Raw genomic sequence first — 21805 nt, forward strand, 5'->3', positions numbered from 1 at the left:
CAACATTTAAATTACATTGATATTTGAATGGCTATGGTTCATGCAAGTTGGTGATGCAGTATAATTGGATGGTTAATTGGTGCAAATGTGTCAAGTTTAGGAACACCGCATCCTCAGTGAGTCACACATTGCATCAGCCAGAGGAATGTTTACTCACAAATTCTGTAATTACATCACAACCTATGGGGCTGACTAAAATAATAGTCAAATAATTTTTAAATAATAAAAAATCTGTTTAACTCTTGTGTGGTTGGAAGGTGGTTGTAGCAGTATCATATTTTAGATGGGGAATATTGAAATCCCAGAACCCTGGAGACCCATGGAAACTTTACAGACCTGAGGGTGTCGTTAACCACCCCCACATCCAACAATCTGTGTTCACAGGATTACTTTATAGTTATTGTTTAAAGGTTTTTAGTATTATTATAATGAGTTTTCTTTTGTGACTTGTCCTTGTATGTATAACCTTGTATATACATAAAAATCATGGACATTCTGTATGGCCAGTCATTTCACACTTAAAATAAAAATAATGTGAAATAATTTGCACTTTTGTAAGATCTAAAATGAAAAGGATCGTTGCCATGTGACATTGGGTTTGCTATGAAGGTACCAGTTTGTTTCAGTTCAGGCCACAGATTGACCTAATTGTTTGAAAAATAACTCACTGGTTACAGTCAGCTAAAATGCAAACTTGTTGGGTGTGATGTTCAAAATGACCTTCTGGCAGAAGTATTTGAAATTGTAGTTTGTTAAAATAAACGGATAATTATTTAAAATTACAAGACATTAAAAGAGAAGCGATTTGATGTGCTATCAACAACATTAATTAATACACTTAAATTAGATCATTTTTATTTCAGTAGACTAATAGTTATTTATTTTTAAACAATATTTATGTACACACACATTTAAAAATAATTCATATCTTGTTTTCTGGCTTTATTTTTCATCCTTAAATGTCAACTACTCATTGTATCTGTGTCATATCACTCAACATACTATAGGTCACCTCACAACCTGTTTCTTGGCAACAGCCACTCCTTGTTTACATTTTCATTATGAGTCTCATTTAGTGTTCACAGTCCTCAAGAGATATTCTGTCTATTGCATACACACAAATTAGTGCCTTGTTATTGGTACCTTGCAGTGAGCGCAAATGCTTTAGTATCAGATTCTGCTGATTTGATGGATAACCGTGTTTTCACTCGTTTGTTTTGCAGTTCTGGACTTACTTCAGGATATTGTCACTATCTGCTTAAGTAGATTTGAGATAACTAGCCTACTTCTTTTTAAGCTCCTTCATTTACAGCCTCACATATTATTGTTGGCTTTTCTCATCTTGTTGCTATCATGAGTAAACGGTGTCACTACATAGGCCAGCATTCCTTCTCAAATATTGACCCGAATAAAACCCAACCACCAGCGTTTGCATCCCGCCTCCTCACGAACCGACAAACAACGACAACAAAATGGCAACTCATAATCTCTCTCCCATCACTGATCTCTGAAAGTCATTACAGCTATTCGTTATCACTCCGTTCCTCTCGTTACTTGCATTGAGAGATTTGAATGGAAGGATGGGGGAAGGGGAGCGTTATTGTGGTGTGTCTTTATTGCGGTGATGTTTGCTTTGCGCTGTTTTTTTCCACAGGTTATGAGCTGCACAGGTGAAGCCCAGGCACACATTCACATCAGCTCATTCAAACATTTCCAGCAGTAAATAAATACCGTATCAAGAGTACATGGCATGCTGTTTGTGTAATTAAGAAAATTATTGATTTATGTACTATATCTTATAACACTGAGAACGTTGTTCTGGTTCAGCACATGAAAATGTGACACTTGCAACAGTAGCTAGAGAGTTGGATCATGGGTTGAATAATTATATGCAATTAGTCAGTAGTTGGTAAAAGGAGAAGTCCTCCTATACACCTTCCCCATGGGTTTTATTAGCTAGCATGGATCTGAAAGCTGTTTAAACATATCACTTACAGTACTATGGCCTCATCAGCTTCTCACAGAATAATAACAGCATATATTACCACAATGGAATAATGGACAATACCACACCAGGTTGGTAAGAGTAGTATGTTTGGAAGTTTAATAAGCATGTGCTATGTTGTAGATAAAGTGTGAATTATCTGGCTGGATTATGAGTTAATTTCAGCCCTGAGTATATACTGGATCTCATTTCATAATGTGTTAAATGCTTTTTACTGAATATAGGTTGACTTTTTTCTTTTTTTTACTTAGTCTGCAGCTTTATCCCATTTAACTGATATGTAATCACTTTATGGAAATGTAAGTGACCTCCTTTCAGGTTACAGCCAGTCTTATTGTCATAGTCGAGACCACGTGACGTGACTAGAAATGAAAACTACGCCACATATTGCACACGGCCCCTGCAGCTCCACAGGGCCAAAGGTAAACCTTACATAACTTATGATAAATGCTATGAATGCCAGTTATTTTGGGCCAATTGTGTCTGCTATAAAGTATTTTATGATGCATTTATATTCAAGGAGTGCCAGCCTCACAGGAGTGTATGATTTAGTATGACTTAGTTTTAGAGCCTGATGATTTTTTACCAATGTCTGTTTAGGCTAGATAAATACAGAGACAGATACAGGTTGCTCCAATTACCTGCTAATTCAGGTGTATTTAGGAAAATTACGACAATCAGTTTTAGATGCCAGTTCTTAGGTGTGAATTTTGTCAGCTTGATTTAGTTTTTTGTGTTTGTGTGTGAAATAGGGCAGTATTTAGGAGCTTGCTATTGCTGTTCCACTACGTTGCATCTAAAAATAAGACACATAAAATATGATCAGTACTAAATACCTAAGCTCGGTTAATTGAAGGTTTTAAATCTTAGTTTTAAATGCCAAAATATTTTGAAGGATCTTGAACAGTCTTAATAGTGCAGTTTTTGCCCAAGTGGACACCTCTCACAGTTTGTGTCCAGACCTGTTTGGAATGCTATTTCCATTTAAAAGCCAGCTTCATTCTCTTTGTACCCCTAGCTTGGAGATGTTTAGCTATGATTTCAGGCAAGAGATTTGATTCTCACGTATGCTTTTTGTTTTGCAAGGCCTTGAGTGCCTAGAAAGGAACTTTATGTATTACCAAAGTGCAGTTAGTTTCTCTTTCACTGACAGTGAAGTGAAATGTGAACTTTGAATTTGACTGCTTTACAGTTAGTGATGGCTATGGTGTTATCCAAGGTAGCATGCAAGCAGTGTCGTCGCTGGCTCTTTAGCATTTAGCGTTTCTGGTTCCCAGAATTTTATTGTGAAGTGTGCGGGTGCAAGGCAGGCATGTTTTGCTGCAGTATTCAGGGAGCATTTTTCCCTCCTTGTGCAGACATATGCTGTGACATGTTGGTATTGGTATGAGTGTAAACACACTGGGGATGGGTGAGTCAAGATGGCTGGGGTGGCGCTATTTCATAAGAGTGCATATGTCGCCATAGACGAAATCATGATAAAAACAGCCTCAGGAGAGCTGGAACGTCCCCATTTATCAAGAGCGGCATTATCAGTGAACATGTCTTGATTTCTATCAGGTTCAACAGTTCTGGCATTGAATTCAGTGTGTATATTGAAGTTAGTTGGCTTGTATTTACTAAAGTGTGAGACAGATGTTCTAGATATAATTTTAGAAACTAAATCATTTAGAGAATAAAGCAATGAGAGCTTTTTAGCAAAGATTGAGGTTTGATGTTTAGTATGCCACAGATTTTACAGATTCTAAACATGGTCAGATGGATTGTGAGTCAGAGGGAGGTGTCAAACTCTTCAAACTTGAGTTTGAAGTCAGCATCGGGCTGAAAGCCCTGAGCTTCTCCAGTCTTGTCATGCTCTGAATTGTTCCTGCGTAGAAGCCAAAACATTTTGTCTTTGTACCGAAATATCTGAAATGTTTTTCATATTGCATATGCAGCTGGAGGCAGCACAGATACTGTGCAAAAGATCCTCACAGTTAGATGCTGGAAGGTTCTTTAACCAGCACGTAATATTGAAAGAGCGGTATTTTTACGGTATATGCAATCAGCATTGTTACTTTACCATAAGATATTATTGCCATTAGTATTAGATATTTAGCTGTGCTTGCTAATTTTCTCTATTTTTACATTGCCGTTACCTTTTTCCATCATCTAACACTCAAAAACTTAAGAAAACTGGCAATATCTACTTTTCCAATGTTGTGATCCCTATATTCACTTGTAGTATCAATATGACAGATTTCAGTTTTTAGCGTATTATTTTTTAACTTATCTAAACAAATATGTAATTTAATATCAGCCATAATGTGAAAATAATTATCCGCTGGTTCTATCGAACAGAATTGCATCTGCACATGCATAATATCATTCCAATGCCACGATGCCATTTTGCAAATATTACCACTTGTAGGTGACAGAATTTGAAATGGATAACTTTTACATTTTGGGCCTCAAAGTTTGAAATACAACAATAACTTTTGTCTTTTTTAGCCCCTGTGGCAATTTCCTGTCCTGTTTTCACAAGTCTGACGTGTTTTCCTATCTGTGGTGTGCGGCCTGTTGCCACATAGTAGAAACGGATCACGGGGAAGAACAGTTTTAACATTTTGTAGCACACACCATGTGCCTTTTAAGAAGTCCATCAGTTGGGGTCAGCTCGCTGCTGGTAAGATATAATCTGCTTACATTTTTAAACATCAGCTCTTGCCCATCAGCATCTGTACCAATGCCTGAGGACGCTACATTCACATAGAGGAAATAGTTAAGCGTTTAGTAGCAGGAGATGAACCCTGAGAGTGAGATGTGCGAGAGAGGAAGTGAGTAAGGGTGCACCCAAGTTCTGTTCCTCATGTTGTTTTCTCCGTAATTAACCCCAGTCTGCAACACCCATACTACATGGAATTTAGTCACTTTCTTTTTTTGCTTAAAGTCACTGAATATATGTATTTTTAAATAATGAGATTGGTTTTGTGTTTGTGAGGTCTTGATTTGATGGTTTTAGTTGATAAAACCATGTCTGATTGTGCGTGTTGTGGTATCAGCACAGTAGTGTGATATCTGGGATGATAATTGAAGCATTTGAAGGTATCTGAAGATGCGTTTTTAGAATTCTGAGAACCAGACTTGTTTTGTTCTTCTCAGAAGCAAACCGCTGAAGGGTAGCATGATCTGTGTTCAGTGTAAAAGTAGGGGGTCTTTAGAATCTTTTTGTGCAAAAATGCCAAAAATTGTTACGTAAGATGTGTGCCACGATGTCATTGTTATTTTTTATTATTTTCTTCAAGTGGTTACCAACTAAATCATAAATATATGACATTCGAACATGTCGAAAACACAAAAAAGTGAGAAATACAGAGTCTAAGAGGAAGGGGAAGAAGTTTCCACTCTCAAAATGAGAGAGAAGTGTTCGCTTGTTTGTGGTCTAACAGTCAGGAAGTAGCAGAAACCGACTGCTTAGTGATGCGTTTCCTGTCACTGCAAGATTCACAGGTCAGTTGTGGCGGTTCTCTTTCCTTTTGCATTTATCTTTCTTTAGTTTTAGGGTTCCTTTACCATGGTTTAAAGTTTGACCAACTGGTAACTCATTTCATAGGGTAGGTTGTATACTTTTAGGCAGTAAAACGTCCTAACTTGTAGCACCAGCTAAACTGAACAACTGTGGTTGTTAGACATTTTAACATTCAACTTAAATCATCTTAAAATTGTTTAGAAAACCATTAATCACATTTCCATAAGGGTGGATGCTCTTTGTCATCTCCTCAAACAAGTTTCCATCTGGCACAGATGAACACAACTGGTTTTAAACAAACGTCTTTAAAACCTAATGAGTTTAGTGGCTAGGATTTTGCCTTCACCTGGCCTCGGTCTCTCCTCCCTAGCCTTTAATGTTTGGAGAGCTGAGCTCCAGCCTAAATGATAACAGCTCCTGTCTCAGGTGGGTGTGGGCCCCTAGACTTTTTCTAGCGCCTCGAGGCGGAGTGGAAAAGTACAAGACTTGCGAGATGAGATTAAATTAGCTTCATCTCCTGCAAAGGTAGCAGAAGGTAAAGCCTTTCTTCTGTCTCAGTTTTCGCGGTTCTCGAAGCAACGAGTTTGTCTCTCTCTCCCCTTCTTTTTTTCTTTTGACTTCATCCCCCTTCCTTCACAAATGTTGCTCTAGTTTTTATAATGGCCTTTTTAAAATCTTACCTGGCTTATGTTTTTATCCTCAAAACACTTTTTTGGATCTATGTTAGATACACACTTTCAATTGTCGACTACTGTAGCAGAAGTTGCTATGTGGTGTTGTTGAAGACTGATGTGGCAATGGGAGTTGGTTGTATGCTAGTCTCATTAATTGCAGTCTCTTTTGTTCTGTTGAATTGGCAAACATTCACCTCACAGGCCCTTGACTTTTCTTCCTAATGTATAATGCACTCTTCTCCACTTCTGTGACCAACAAAGGGGAAGAGAAAGAAAAAATAGCCTTTTTTGAGCACTGCAAGAATGTCAAATACCAGTGCCGATATATTAAAAGAAATGTACCCTCTAGTCTTTCTGCAGTACTCATTTTGGCACCTTTGCCTTTTTTACTGACAAGTGGCTGGTTTCGGGTGTGCATATTCGGACGCTCTCCCATAATTGCACACACGCTTAGTAAAGAACATTTGTGGTAATGCAGATGCGTATATGAACAGACAGATACGCTTTTGGGTAAAAATGGTCACCTTGGTGAGGTATAAATGTGTACATAGTCGGTTATGTCTAATTTGAATGTCGACATATGGGACAATAAATTGGAAAACTTGTCATAAGAACAATATTAATACAAAAAAGATAAAATCACTTTTCTTATGACATGTAGCATTGTTTTACGTTGCCAATTTAATTAGTTAATATTTACACTATTGTTCAAATAATACATGTTTTTGAGCACCAAATCAGCATATTAGAATGTTTTTAATGGATCATGTGACACTGAAGACTGCTGAAAATTCGACTTTGCCGTCACAGGAATACATTTATTTTTAAAATATATTAAATCATGAATTAGTTATTTTATATGCATATGCAGCATCGGTGAAAATAAGAAAAGAAAAAAAACTATAATATTGAATGGCAGTGTATATTAATATTTATATTTTAATATAGTGTTTATTAAAATATATAAATAAAATTATTATTTAGATTGGTATCACTTGGATATAAAGCAGCAGCAGGATAGTAGCTTCTGGCTGGGTCTTCTCCGTGACCATATTAGAGTTGAATGGGATTTTATCCCATTATCACAGGATTACAGGACTTTACTTGAGTTGAAGCATCATATCCTCACAGGAACTAAGCTAAAAACATCCATGTTCTGCTGAGTCAAGCAGATGACCCTGCTGAAAGAGGCTTTGTCCTCTATATTGATTGAAAGGGTGCTGTTGGCATAATTCCACCCTCAGTGTTTCTCTTCCCTGTGGTAAGTGGGAACAAGCCTTAAGATGTCTCACAAGACACATAAATGTTCACTAGCTCACTGGAGCTGTTTTAATGTCACATTTTGATAGTGGGGCCAGCGTTGTGGACTGTGTTTTCGCTGAAACGCTCGAGACTGGCATGCTCTGAAATGCCCGGAATGCCAGTCCTCCTTCCTGACCGGGCAGGAAAAGAACTTCACATTCCTCTTGCTTTCTCTTAGTCAGTGTCTCTCCGAAAGCCCTAGTATCCCAAACTATTTTGAGAGGCAATCTAGACTAGTTTTTCTCAAACGCGTTGACATCACTATTGCCATGACATCACTCCCCACTGAATAACTAGAGACGACTTCGCCCTCTCCAAAACTCCATCTCCATCCATTCCTGTGACGTCATAATAATATGACAACTCACGATCATACCACATCTTGGATCCATGAGTCTTCCCATTAAACCACTCACCTACGTTAGATGATCATTCATCTTTGAATTGGTTTGCTCCGTGATTAAATTCCATTGTCAGGGTGACTCATGGCTTAGTCATTCAGTTGGCTTAAATTACCTCCTTTCATGGTCAACACTGAGCTCAGCTGAGGACTCTACAGGGGCGGGTGGGTCGATAGGGTCAACAGGGTAAGATGTATTTGTTCGTAATCATTCTCCCGTCAAAACTGGTTATTCCATCCAGCATTTTAGTCAGCGTCTTACTATATATTTACTTGTTTTGACAACACCGACTAGGCGCTTAGCCAGACCCGTACCAGCTGCTGCATTAGGACAATTAGAGACTTGGGCGGACGGTTTTTTTTATTTACACCTCATAGTTTTACCTTGCTTGCTGAGCGTGTATCCTTGGCAGACCTCAGCCGTGGAGTGATTCCATGCGAGCCCCACCCTGGAGAGTGTTTGCTTACTTAAGTCTTGAGTACTGAGTAACTCTCCCTCCCTCTCGGCGCCTCTCGATGACGTGCAGCAGGCCCTTGTTTTGGCCCATTTGCATGTGCATGTGTTGGGACAAGGCAAGTGTTGTCGCATCCACTTGTATCATTCCCAGGTTGCAGTCACAGTGGCACAGATCACTTACCATGTGCCCGACACGAGGTCTCGTTATATCCCGCTGGGAATCAGCGTGGAGAGCGGCATGACGCACGCAATCACAGATTTGCACGATTTTGCTCCCCACCAGGCTCACCTCTCTGTGTGAAATGTTCCCATCAATCCCATATCACGCTTTCATTTGCCAGCACATCACCATCAAATGGTGTGAATGACTTCATTACTCAAAAGCAGGGCTGTAGACCATGGCAAGATTGTCTAACAGAATTTCAAGCTGCGAGCTTTGGCTGCGGCGTACACAGCTGCAGATTGAGGTACAGAGCTTTTTGAATTGAAAAGAAGAACTGAGAATGACATGAGGCCATTTTGAGCTAGTCTGTAAAAGAGATACGCTCTTCCAGGCTCTCGCTTGGCGACTTCTGACCCCTGGCTAACGCTACGGAGACTTCATGGGCGAGCGCTTTCCCAGACTGCAGAGGTAGGCATGACCCACTCTTTGTGTGGTCCTAACTTTCCAGGGGTATCACTATAGTTGTGATTATCATTTCTAGCAATGTTGATGCCGCAAATCTGGGTGATACCGCAAATTGTGTGGTTTACTGAGAAAAAGTGTTCTTTTATTTGATATGAAGTGCTCTAAAATACACCATAGATTATACCGATAGAGAGACCTAAGCATGATACATGATGCAGTCATTGTATTGGTCTACATTACCGTTTGAAAGTTTTATTTAGCAAGCATGCATTAAACTGATCAAAGGTGATGGTAAAGACATTTATAATGTTACAAAATATTTCTATTTCAAATAAATGCTGTTCTTTTGAACTTTCTATTCATCAAAGAATGATCCTATTCATCCACAAAAATCAAATAAGAATATTAGTCTGATTTCTAAAGGATCATGACGTGACGGGTGACACTGAAGATTGGAGTAATGACTGCTGAAAATTATATATTATAATAAATGATATTTTAAAATATATCAAAACTGTAATATTGTGTCTATTTTAATATACCCTACATAGAAGACTTGATCAAATTCTTTTGATTTGAAGTAACCACCCAGAACACCGTAGCAGCCACATAGCAACTCCCAGAGCATTGTGGTGGCAAGAAAATAAATAATTGGTTCAAAGAGCTTGTCTTGACCAAAGCCAGGGAGAGGGAACCTTCAGCAGGGTGCTCCAGATGTTGGCCCCATGCTGTGGGAAGGGAGGCAGGGCCGAAGGGCTCTTGGGGGGGCCGTCTGGTTAGTAGTAATAATAGGCTGGGCCTCTCTGTCATGGCATACCTCATCCTGTTGCTCGCTCTCCTTGAGAGACAAGGCCATATGAGGCCCCATGTTGACTACGGGACTCCAGCTGCTACAGGGGTCTTGGGCACAGTCTGAGCTAAACAGAATATTTGTTTGACCTCCCTGCCACCCACATGGGCCTATCTTTCCTGTTCTCTCTATCTGCCCCCATCATACCCTTTACCCACCCACCCCAGCAGCCCCAACCCTCCAGACACCATTCAACCTGGTATGCACTTGTTGACACACACTCTGTCCTTTCAAAGCAAACAAGCCCCACCCTGCCACAGAGGAGACATGGGCTGCTCTGTTGCCATTTACATACCCCCCCCCCCCCCCCCCCCCCCCATTGGTTCAGTCAAACCACCTCTCCTCTCCCCACTGCTCTCAATTAATCTTTAACCAGACTGCAGCCACTCCTGTTCCTCATCAGGGCCGGATAGAGGGTACTCTTTTTCTCTCAATGGCCTGTGATTCTTGTGTTTTTTTTAGTTTCTGTTGTTTAGCTGGCTTTAGTGTGAGAAGTGGATGTGGACTTTAGATGAGGGTGTGTTCTGGGCCTTTTTTCTCTCATGTGACTGATAACCCAACCTTGTTTACAGTACCCCTTTGATCAGGCTGGCTGATCTCATATCCTGTGGCAATCCATGTCCCTCCCCCTTCCTCCACACTGCCTCCACACTGCCACTGAAGAGATTCACTTATTACATTTGAACCTTGATGAATTAAACCAGGCATTCAGAATCACAGTAGACCAAGTGTCTCATAGCTTTTGTTGATTTATGTTGATTATCTGCAAAAAGAATAGTGTAAATGCATTATGTAAATTCTGTCTTCTAAAAAATACATTGAAAACTAAAATGAATGGTTTTAAATGTGAATTTAGACAGCATTACAATATGAACAATTATATTCATTGTGAAATTAAGTGTTATATATTCATTCAATATAATTCAATTTATTTAATTATTTAATATATATGTATAATATTTAAACTATTATTGAATTATTTAAAAATATATTTTTTTATTTTTAATGCCTTGATCTTTTTATAGATAGGACAGTAGAGAGATGACAGGAAAGCACTGGGATGAGAGAGGGGAGCGGGAACAGCAAAGGCCCTCGAGACGGGAATCGAACTCAGGTCGCCGTGAGCGCAGTTGTGCTGGATGTCGAAACACTAACCACGAGGCTATTGGCACCGACATTTTAATATTTTATATATATATTTATATATATATTTAGTTATCAGCATCATACGGTTTTTAAATATTTGAATTAATATATTTTAAATATTTAAAAATTTTGAAATATATTTATTTTTGTAAATAATTGGATTATAACCGATATGACACTGATATATTGTGCATCCGTATTGAATACAGAGTGACAGAGTAAAGCAACAGTTGTGTTGTTGTGATATCAGAGGGTAAACAGGGTTTTCCACTCGCCCATTTTCATTCTGCCTGGCCAGACTTTCTCAGTCTGACTTTGGGGCAGCTTTGTGCGTTTGAAGCCAAGAATGAGTAAAAAGTCTCCAGCAGTGAGCGAACGCTTCATAGAGTCAGAAAATTAGCCCCTCGTCTCAGTCCCAACGGTACCGTCTCAGGCTCGTCTGGCCATCCCAGCCCTCTCTCTCTCTCTCTCTAATGATGTGACGCAGCCCATTTTGCTCAGTCGCAGTTTCCTAATGTTCCTTTTCCTCTGTTTCTCTCTTGAAGGTTTAGTTGCCCCAGACGCAGTTGGAGTGAGAAGAATCCTCCTCCATCACGCAGTCCTCCGCCACTCTACTGTCATCTTGAGGAAAAAAATCAGAAGCGTGCAGGACCAAAAAAGGGAACTCTGTTTTTACCTAACAGTGCCTCTCATTTTGTGAAAGCAGTGCTCCTGCCTCAGAGTGCTTCCTGTGCCGAGGGGTGTGGTGTGGAGCGAAGCGGTCCGGGAGTGTGTGGAGGGGTAGGAACCCTCTGCCTGTCAGCCTGTGTCCTACCCTTTCTCTCCCTACAACACCATGACCACTGCGGTCCAGTCCAGCGAGCTTGTCTTTGAGTTCGCCAGTAATGGGATGGATGAAATCAATCAGGTACATCATAGTCACTTTTGTTGTTTTCTACGAAAACGCCCTTCATCGTTGACCTGAAAACCCCCGATTTTGGTGCCAGAAATCTTTGTTATTGGGCACGTCAACTTGTAGTTTCTTTATGTTTAGGAACTGTCTTTGTCCATCCAGCTTCACAGGCCAGGTCTCAAGGAGGGGATATGGGTTTTTGGAGGTCTGCGCCTTTGATGCCGGGCATGAAGGCAAGGGAGGGAGGAAGGTGGAAAATTAAGAGAGCAAGGAGAGGGTTGAGAGATGACACTGTGGGCTGCTGGCAGGGCGCAGATGGAAAGACTGAGATGTAGGAATAGCCAGTCAGTCTGAACTCAGTGTGTTTGTATTCTTTTACGAAAACCTGGTTGGGAATAAAGGTAGCATTTGGGCCTCAGAACGCCTAGTTATGTTATATACAGTGACCCCAGAAAGTATCTGATCACTTACGAATGTCTGAATTTTATTGCATTAGATACAATAAATCAGAATAAGTGGCATCTGCAAACAAATGCTGCTGGAGCTTCTCACAGAGCTTCACTTTTCTGAGCTATTTTTTACCAACTGGCCTAGAGGTCACTGTTTCAAGTCAAGTTGTGTTTTAAGTCATGTCAGTTCTCTTCAAGATCACAAAGTAAACATGTTCCGCAAAGCTTGATGACCAGAAAATAGCCAAAGTGTTTAAACAATATACACTTCAATTCAAAAGTTTCTTTTTTGAAAAACATATCTTATACTCAACAAGGCTGCATTTATTTGATCAAAATACAGTATGTTTATGAAATGTTATTCATTTAAAATAGCTCTTTCATATTTGAATATATTTTTAATTTTAGCACCATTGATCCAGTCTTCGGTGTCACATGATCCTTCAGAAATCAATCTAATTTTCTGATTGGGTGCTCAAGAAACATTTTTTATTGTTAATGCTGAGAGCATTTGTGGTGCTTTTTTATGGAAAATGATTTCCATGACTTTTTTTCCTTCATTTTTTTCTTAATTAAAAAAAAAACATTCAGAACAGGATTTATTTGAAATAGAAATATTTTGTGACATTAAACATGCTTGATTTAATGTGTCCTTGCTGAATAAAAGTATTAATTTCTTTAAAAATATTACTGTTCCCAAACTTTTGAACGTTAGTGTATTTATCATTTCACATTTTGAAAATAAATATAATTTCACTTTTCTTTTTTTTTTTTTTTCATATTTTTGTTAGGCCATGTCAGGCCATTAATTGTGGCAAAAGTATCCAAATACTTTCTAGGTCACTGTACAGTATGTGAATATGCAAGCATGCTGTCATGCTCGTGTTTTGGTTTGTTCTGTGAATATTCTGAGTTCAGATGACTCCAGAATCCTGATCTTCATCTTAAGTGTGTGTTTGTGTAGTCAGGTGAATGGATCAGGTGTGACAGGTCTTCTATCGAACCGCATGCCTCTTCTCTAAAAGAGAACAGACTAAAAGAGAATTGAAAGCTAGATTCAGGCCTAACCTGCTCAACTTGTTTCAGCGTTGGAGACAAGTCCTGTTCCACCCAGAAGTTTACTATTGTTTTGAAACGACACTGGCTTCTAAGTCACTCCCTAAATCCCCTCACTCTATTACCACACTATCATAAATAAGCTCTACCAGTCGCCCCACAGTCTCAGATATCTTTTGACTACCACTTTTAACAATAGAGCTGCTTTTTCAGGGGCTGCGCAAAACAAATCTTGACGCTTCTCACTGTGTGTGCAGGGTTTTCCACACATGGGTGCTGTGAAATGTGGCCAGCTGCTTGTGTGGACTGTAATAATTAGCAGAGCTGGACATCGAGTCAATAATCATCCCCATAAGTCAAGTCAACTTGTAATGGGAGTGAAATGATATTAAACCACTTTGTCAGTTCAGCTACTGCACACAGAAGAAGCAGAAGTACTAGATCCAGATTTCCAGGAGTTGCTGAGTGCATTTATATCCACAATCTTACACTGATTATCTTATTAACCTAAAATATAACATTATGTGTTACAACCTGCCAAAGATGGCAAACTTTTTAAGAAAAAAAAAAAAAAAAACTTGCACAACTAGATTTTTACCCATTACCCCAGTTTCACTTTGTATGTAAACACCTTTACCAACAGTCTAGTGGTTTAGTCACTATGCACATGCCTCGTGAATTACTGTTGATGTAAAAACAAAATAATTTGTGTAAACAGGGTTTTCTTGCAACGTCAGGTTTTCAGAATGGGCTGATTTTTCATTTTCGTATTATTGTGCATCGAAGTTAAACTAGTTGTAGGGTTGTATAAAATAGGAATGTACAGGTAATATTTCAGAGATTGAGTGCAAGTATTGACACCTAGTTTTGGTTCTCATTAATACCGATACTTGTATTTTTAGTAATGCTCTAATTTTTTAGTACAATATGAGATTGTAATTTGATGGTAGTGTGTTTAACATTTTTAATAAACCTTTAATTCCACTAGTGATTACATCAAATACAGGATGCTACAACTAATCACCATAGTATTTTAAAGTTAAATTACATGATTGCTACACTATAAAAAATGCTGGGTTAAAAACAACCCAACTTGGGTTATTTTGACCCAGCTGGTTGGGTTAAACATTTTTACCCACCATGCTGGGTTGTTTAATATATTGTTTAAAAATTATTATATTGCTGGCCTAAAATGCAATATAAAATCACACACAGAATTATTACAGGCAACAGTAATAATCAAAAGATGAACACCCATGGAAAAAATGGCATAGTTTACAATATTACATGCATTTAAACTCATTTAACAAGCATTTTAGAAATAGGCATATAGAAGTAACATTATAATTTAAGTGTATTCAACCGTTCTCTGTATTCGCTTTTTACCGAAATAGTGCTAATTTTCGTGCCGGTGTGTCGCCGAAATCTGAGAACGGCTGCTCTTCACTGGGGGAACTGCGAACTTAGACCGCGGCCTCGCGTTTTCACTCGTAGCTGAGAGAGATGGCGTGACCACTTTGGCAAAAAAAAAAAAAACAGCACCTGGGTAAAAATATTAAAAATAACCCAATAAAATGACCCAACAGGCTGAACCCAGCATTTGGGTTAAAAAAAAACTAACATTTTTTTAGACTGTACTTTCTGAAATTAATTTAAAGCATAATATATTGGGTGAGAGATACCAAACACAGGAATCATAACAGTTGGCATAATTAGTTTAGTAAACACAGACAACTCCTACTTAAGTCATTTGGTGTGTAACAATGTAGAGCTTTTATTAACTATAATTAATCAAAAATCTCACGCTACTATATAAACAAGCACAACTTTTATTCAGCAAGGACTCATTCAATTGATCATAGACAGTAAATACATTTATAATCTTACAAAAGATTTCTGTTTCAAATTAATACAGTTCTTTTGAACTTTTCTATTCAAACGAATCCTGAAAAAAATGTATCATGATTTCTGCAAAAAGCATAAACAACACAACTGTTTTCAATTTTCATTATAATAAGAAAAGTTTCTTGACTACCAAATCAGCATATTACCATTTTACTGCATTTTTATCAAATAATTGCAGCCTTGGTGAGCAGAAGAGACTTCTAAAAAAACTTGCTGACCCCAAACTTTTGAATGGTAGTGTATGTCAGACATTGATCTTGAAATTTCTTCAATCCACTTACATGTAGTTTGGCTGCTAGTGTTTCTTTGTGTGTCAAAGTTTATGCAACAAATGCTGTGTGTATTAATTTTTTTTACATGCATGTTATCACAGACTGTATTGGTGCATCCACAGTATATTAAATCACCTTTTATGTAAGCTAGGCTTGCATAACTTTTCTTTGCTCCTCTCTCCGTATCATACATGTACTATTGCTGCATTGGCGTGACATTGTGCAGCTTTAGTGGTTGACAGATTAATTACTTATTGCTGAAAACCTGTTGCATGAGGCCTGCTTAGTACACAGTGTTTAAGAATCATCCAAAAGTTTGTCTCTGACACTGCAAGTGAGGGTCTTAGATTGCATCAGTGGGTTAGCATCACGTCTGGCGTGATCAGGTAAAGCAGAAGAGAGTGTAACTCTGGAACACGCCGCATGCTATCGGCTTTATGCATACAGTAGGAACACGGAACTCAACTATGCAAATGATTTTATCTGATGTTTCCTTTTTAGAAATGTGGTTGATTATTGTGAAAAAAGGGATGTTACAAGTTTATGGCAGTCTCTGGGTTTTAAAAACAGAAAAAGTTTTCTTTTTTACTAATGTATGGGCATATAAAGAGCTGTATATTAACACTGGAATCTTATATTTATTAGGGCAGAGCTATTTAGCTGATTTTATGCCATGATTATAAATGCATGAATTGGTCTGTTGACAAATAGCATGCATTTTATGCAATAACTTCTGAATTTCAACTTTGTATAGACTAATATATACATGTTCTGCTATTTTTCATTTACTTGTCAGGCAGTATAAGAGAGGCTATGTAAACCGATCACCAAAGTTTTTTGCATAATCCTGATATCGGACGTCTGTAGTTCCCCAGTACAGCAGGACGAGAGGGAGGATGTGGACAAATGCACAGAGCAAGACTAAGTTTCCTGCTTACTAAGCAGTCAGAGCTAAGCACCCAATTTATTGTGGGATTGAGTGTCTGTCTAGTCTAGTTAAAACTCTTCTCTTAGTAAACTGATAAGCGACACGCTAAAATCGAAAGTTTATTTGGTGTACAAAACTGTTTAAAAGTTTGGGGTCAGTAAGATTTATTTATTAATACTTTTATTTGGTAAGGATACATTGAATCAATCAAAAGTAGCAAAGACATTTATAATGTTACAAAAGATTTATATTTCAAAGACTTCCTATTTATCAAAGAATCCTGAAAAAAAGTATCATAATTTCTACAGAAATGTTAAGCAGCACAACTGTTATCAACATTGATAATATTAAATGTTTCTTGAGCAGCAAATCAGCCTATTAGAATGATTTGTGAAGGATCATGTGACACTGAAGACTGGAGTCATGGCAGATGAAAGTTCAGCTTTCTTGCTCTAAACAGAAAACAGCTATTTTAAATTGTAACAATATATTGCAACTTTACTGTTTTACTGTATTTGATCAAATAAATGCAGCATTGGTGAATAAAAGAGACAGTGACTCCTTTTAAACGTTTAGGTCTCCTTTTAAAGGCCTAAATGTTTAAATGGTAGTTTACGTGCAAATTTAACAGTAGCTAAATTCAAGTGTTGCCATTGAATCTGTTTCTAGTAGTTTAGAGTTTGTGTTAAACTGTACTGAATAAATTATTATGGCCTTGTACTGAGATTTGAAAAGCCAAACCCATCGAGTCTCTGGGGAAAATGCCATAACAACAGCAAATAGTCCAAGGATGATGGAACAAAAACAGAAAACCCTGCCAAAGGAAGATGTAAGATGGCTTACGTGTTTCACAATCTTGTTTGCAAGTATTTCAAGCATTCCTGAAGTACTGTATTACACTGATCAGTTATTGTTAAGTATTATATATATATATGCGTATGTGAGATTATTTTCTTTGGCCAGGAACGTGCTTTGCACACCTGGAGAGGTGATAAACTGCATTCTGCTGCCATCTAGTGATTACACAACACAACAGACATGCGTGCACGTGTTCTCAGTAATATTAAAAATGGCAGAATAAATCATGAAATGTAGTCCCTGAGGAAAGGCAGTCACTTGTCAAGCTCACAATGAACAGCTGCATAATTTAAGCGGTCCTCTAACAAGTGTCAGAATAAAGGTCACTAGACTTCGATCAGACTGCAGTTTCTCTTGAATTATTCCCGCTCTGTCAATGTTCACTCATATTCTGTCATGTTTTGCCTTGTTTGCACATATCGTCTGCCAAAGGCATAATGAGAGCTGCTATCCTACACACACGCGCACACACAAAACGTCTCTCATTCATTGATGTTACCTTCAACACCAGTTTTCCCTGAAAATCGATTGTTTCTTCTTCTTCAAATTGCTCTTACTAACAATCCTGATTCAACTAGACTACATGTAAGATTAGGAAAACATAAAGAGTGGAAGAAAGATGTATGTTGGTGTATTTTGGCTGTGTTGACTGTGGTGGGGATGAGGAACAGTCTCTTGTGGCTTTAGAGTCCAGTACCAACTATTTCCTCTTTCCCCCCATGTGATCTCCACCCTTGCTTAGGAATGCTGGTGGAAATGAGGAAGCCTGAGATGGTGTTTTTGGCATGAAGCTCATGACCCTGGGGGCAAACAGGGTCATATGTATAAGAACCTTACGTGGTGTTTTTGTCACACGATACTGCACAGGCTAGTCTCTGGCCTTATTGTTATTCTGACGCATAGTAAGAGTCCAACCAAGTGACTGAACCGGCTCAGGTTAAAGCTATTATGAATGGGCCATTAGCTGCAGCCTCTGTGAGTATAAGTAACCTGGGCGATTGTGGATTAGAAGCTTTCATCTGCAGGGAAGGGGCAAATTTATGTGTTTAAAGCAATTATGGTGCACTTTACTGCCTTTCCGCCGAAAGCATCACACGACGGTTGATTTTAGATCAATGGCACATTTATCTCTCTGTTTGTTCTCCCACAGCTGGACGACCCTTCAGTTTTCCCAGCGGTGATCGTGGAGCAGGTGCCCGCTGCCGACCTCATGCAGGTTTACTCTGGACTGGAGGCAGATGAGGTGACTAATGGCATCATGGTGGACGCCATTCAGGATGTGGTGGAAGAGAACATGATGGGAGATGTGGGGCTATCTGGTGAGTCCAATAAGTGACCACAGTTATAGGTGGCATGATGTTTTTTGAAAACCTTTCTCATGATAATGGGGAGAAAAGTACTCTTTGCACCTGAAATAATCCACAACACTGTTTATATGCAGCACTACTGTTAAAAAGTTTAAGGTTGGTAAGATTTTTGAAAGAATTCTCTTCTGCTCATCAGGGTTATATTTATACATATACAGTAAAAACAGTAATATTGTCAAATATTCAAAATACAATTTAAAATAGTGGTTTTATATTTGAATGAATATATATATATATATATATATATATATATATATATATATAGATACACATATATAGATACACATATATATACATATATATGTATATATTCCATTTTGTAGTTGTTTATCGTCCTCCAGGATCACTAGGTAACTTTGTGGAAGAATTAGATTTATTGCTCTCAACCTTTCCTGAGGATGGTACTCCCTTTGTCTTACTTGGAGACTTCAACATCCACCTAGATAAACCTCAGGCTGCAGACATCCACACTCTGCTTGCGTCTTTTGATCTCAAGAGAGTGCTATCTACGGCTACTCACAAATCAGGGAACCAACTGGACCTTATTTACACACGACACTGCTCCACTGATCATGTGCTGGTTACTCCACTGCACACCTCGGATCACTTCCTCCTCACTCTTAACCTCAGCATGATTCCTGACACATCACATACCCCTCCACATGTCACTTTTCGACGTAACTTGCGTTCACTCTCACCCTCCCGGCTATCTGCTATGGTTTCTTCTTCACTTCCTCCCCCTAAACAGTTATCCTCTCTTGATGCTAACAGTGCTACTGATACTTTCTGTTCCATTCTGACGTCTTGTTTAAATACTTTCTGCCCCTTATCTTCCAAGCCAGCCCGTACCACCCCTTCTGCCCCTTGGCTATCTGATGTTCTCCAAAAACATCATTCTAAACTCAGGGCTGCAGAAAGGGTATGGCGCAAATCACAAAATCCTTCTGACCTTAATTTATATCGATCACTCCTCTCTGACTTCTCTGCTAATGTTTCCACTGCTAAAAGGACATACTATCATGACAAAATTAACAATTCGCCTAACTCTCGCATGCTCTTTAAAACATTTTCCTCCCTCCTTTGTCCTCCTCCTCCATCATCTCTAACAGCTGACGACTTTGCCACATTCTTCATTAATAAAATTACAAACCTCACTGCACAATTTTCCACACCACAATCTATCAAACATATCTTACCAGCAAACATACACTGGTTCACATCCTTCTCTCCACTTTCTGAGGCAGAGGTCTCTAAACTCATCCATTCCAGTCATCCTACTACCTGTCCGCTTGATCCTACTCCATCTCATCTCCTTCTAGCCATTTCTCCTGCAGTTGTACCTGCACTCACTCACATCGTTAATACATCCCTTCACACTGGAATTTTTCCCTCAGCATTTAAACAGGCTCGTATAACTCCACTTCTTAAAAAAAACACTCTTAACCCAACTTTTTTAGGGAACTATAGACCGGTTTCCCTTCTTCCTTTCATTGCAAAAACACTTGAACGAGTTGTGTTCAACCAAGACTCTGTCTTTCTCACACAGAACAACCTCCTGGACAGTAACCAATCTGGACATTCGACCAAAACTGCCTTGCTTTCTGTTGTTGAAGCCCTAAGACTTGCAAGAGCAGCTTCCAAATCTTCATTACTTATCTTGCTGGATCTGTCTGCTGCTTTTGATACAGTCAACCATCAGATCCTCTTGTCAACCCTATTGAGAAAGGGCATCTCAGGAACCGCACTCCAGTGGTTTGAGTCTTACCTCTCTGATAGGTCCTTCAAAGTATCTTGGAGAGGTGAGGTATCCAAGTCGCAACATCTAGCTATTGAGGTGCCTCAGGGCTCAGTTCTTGGACCAATTCTCTTTTCTGTCTACATGGCATCACTAGGTTCTGTCATTCAGAAACATGGCTTTTCATATCACTGCTATGCTGATGACATTTCCTGCTGGATGATGGACCATTACCTTCAACTCAACCTAGCTAAGACAGAACTGCTTGTAGTTTCAACTAACCCATCGCTTCATCACAATCTCACCTTCCAGTTAGGCTCATCTACCATAACTCCTTAAAAAACAGCCAGAAACCTTGGAGTTGTGATTGATAAGCTGAATTTCTCAGACCACATTGCTAAAACTGCCCGGTCCTGCAGATTTGCATTATACAATATTAAGAAGATCAGGTCCTTTCTCTCGGAACATGCAACACAACTCCTTGTTCAGGCTCTTGTTCTGTCCAGACTTGACTATTGCAATGCTCTCTTGGCAGGTCTTCCAGCCAATTCTATTAAACCTCTACAATTAATCCAAAATGCCGCTGCAAGATTAATCTTTAATGAGCCGAAAAGAACGCACGTCACGCCTCTGTTCATCAATTTGCACTGGCTACCAATAGCTGCTCGCATTAAATTCAAGGCATTAATGTTTGCCTACAGAACCACCACTGGCTCTGCACTCCTTTACCTAAATTGATTACTTCAGACTTATGTGCCCTCTAGAAGCTTGCGTTCTTCAAGTGAACGACGCATTATTGTACCATCCCAAAGACACACAAAAACACTTTCACTGACTTTTTCATTAACTGTTCCCATCTGGTGGAATGACCTGCCCAACTCAATCCGAGCAGCCGAATCCTTACCCATCTTCAAGAAACGGCTAAAAACTCATCTGTTCCATAATTTTTTTTTTTCTGATTATTTTTGTGGAATCCATGATATATTTTTTGACAGGATTCTTTGGAGAAAGTTCAGAAAAGCAGCATTTATTTGAAATATAATTTTTTTAAACATAATAGATGTATTACTGTCTCTTTTGGTGAAATCTTTCTCTTCTCTCTCTCTTCTTACTCCATACATAAATAATAAAGCACATTATAAATGAAAGCCATGATAGTGAAAGCTTAGTGTTTGTCAATTGATTAATATTTATTCTGTTCACAGTAGAGACCCAGGTCTCAGGTGGAGAGGACAATATGGAGACCATAGAGGCAGCTGAAGCGTTACTGAACATGGAATCTCCCAATAATATCCTGGATGAGAAACGCATGAGTATGTGATGACTCGCTGTCTGTTTACATGGTGCTGTTATTTTTTCTTTTTAAAAAAATG

At 38.8% G+C, this 21805-nt stretch overlaps 1 protein-coding gene across 4 annotated transcripts in view; it reads left to right on the plus strand.

Annotated features, from left to right (window-relative positions):
• The window catches only part of elf1 (E74-like ETS transcription factor 1), a 43624-nt gene that overhangs the window by 17732 nt on the left and 4087 nt on the right, over positions 1–21805 (plus strand). For 2 of the 4 annotated variants that reach the window (XM_079439218.1, XM_079439217.1), the window contains exons 2-4: positions 11516–11877; positions 18481–18649; positions 21638–21745. In XM_079439218.1, coding sequence (XP_079295344.1) covers positions 11806–11877; positions 18481–18649; positions 21638–21745 — 349 coding nt within the window. In that variant the 5' untranslated portion in view covers positions 11516–11805. Of the gene's footprint in view, positions 1–4549; positions 4671–5442; positions 5495–11515; positions 11878–18480; positions 18650–21637; positions 21746–21805 lie in introns of those variants that run through there. The other 2 variants (XM_079439219.1, XM_079439220.1) reach the window with 2 other exon arrangements.

The sequence above is a fragment of the Barbus barbus genome (genome assembly GCF_936440315.1).
Source record: "Barbus barbus genome assembly, chromosome: 17".
In the NCBI taxonomy this organism is placed as follows: domain Eukaryota; kingdom Metazoa; phylum Chordata; class Actinopteri; order Cypriniformes; family Cyprinidae; genus Barbus; species Barbus barbus.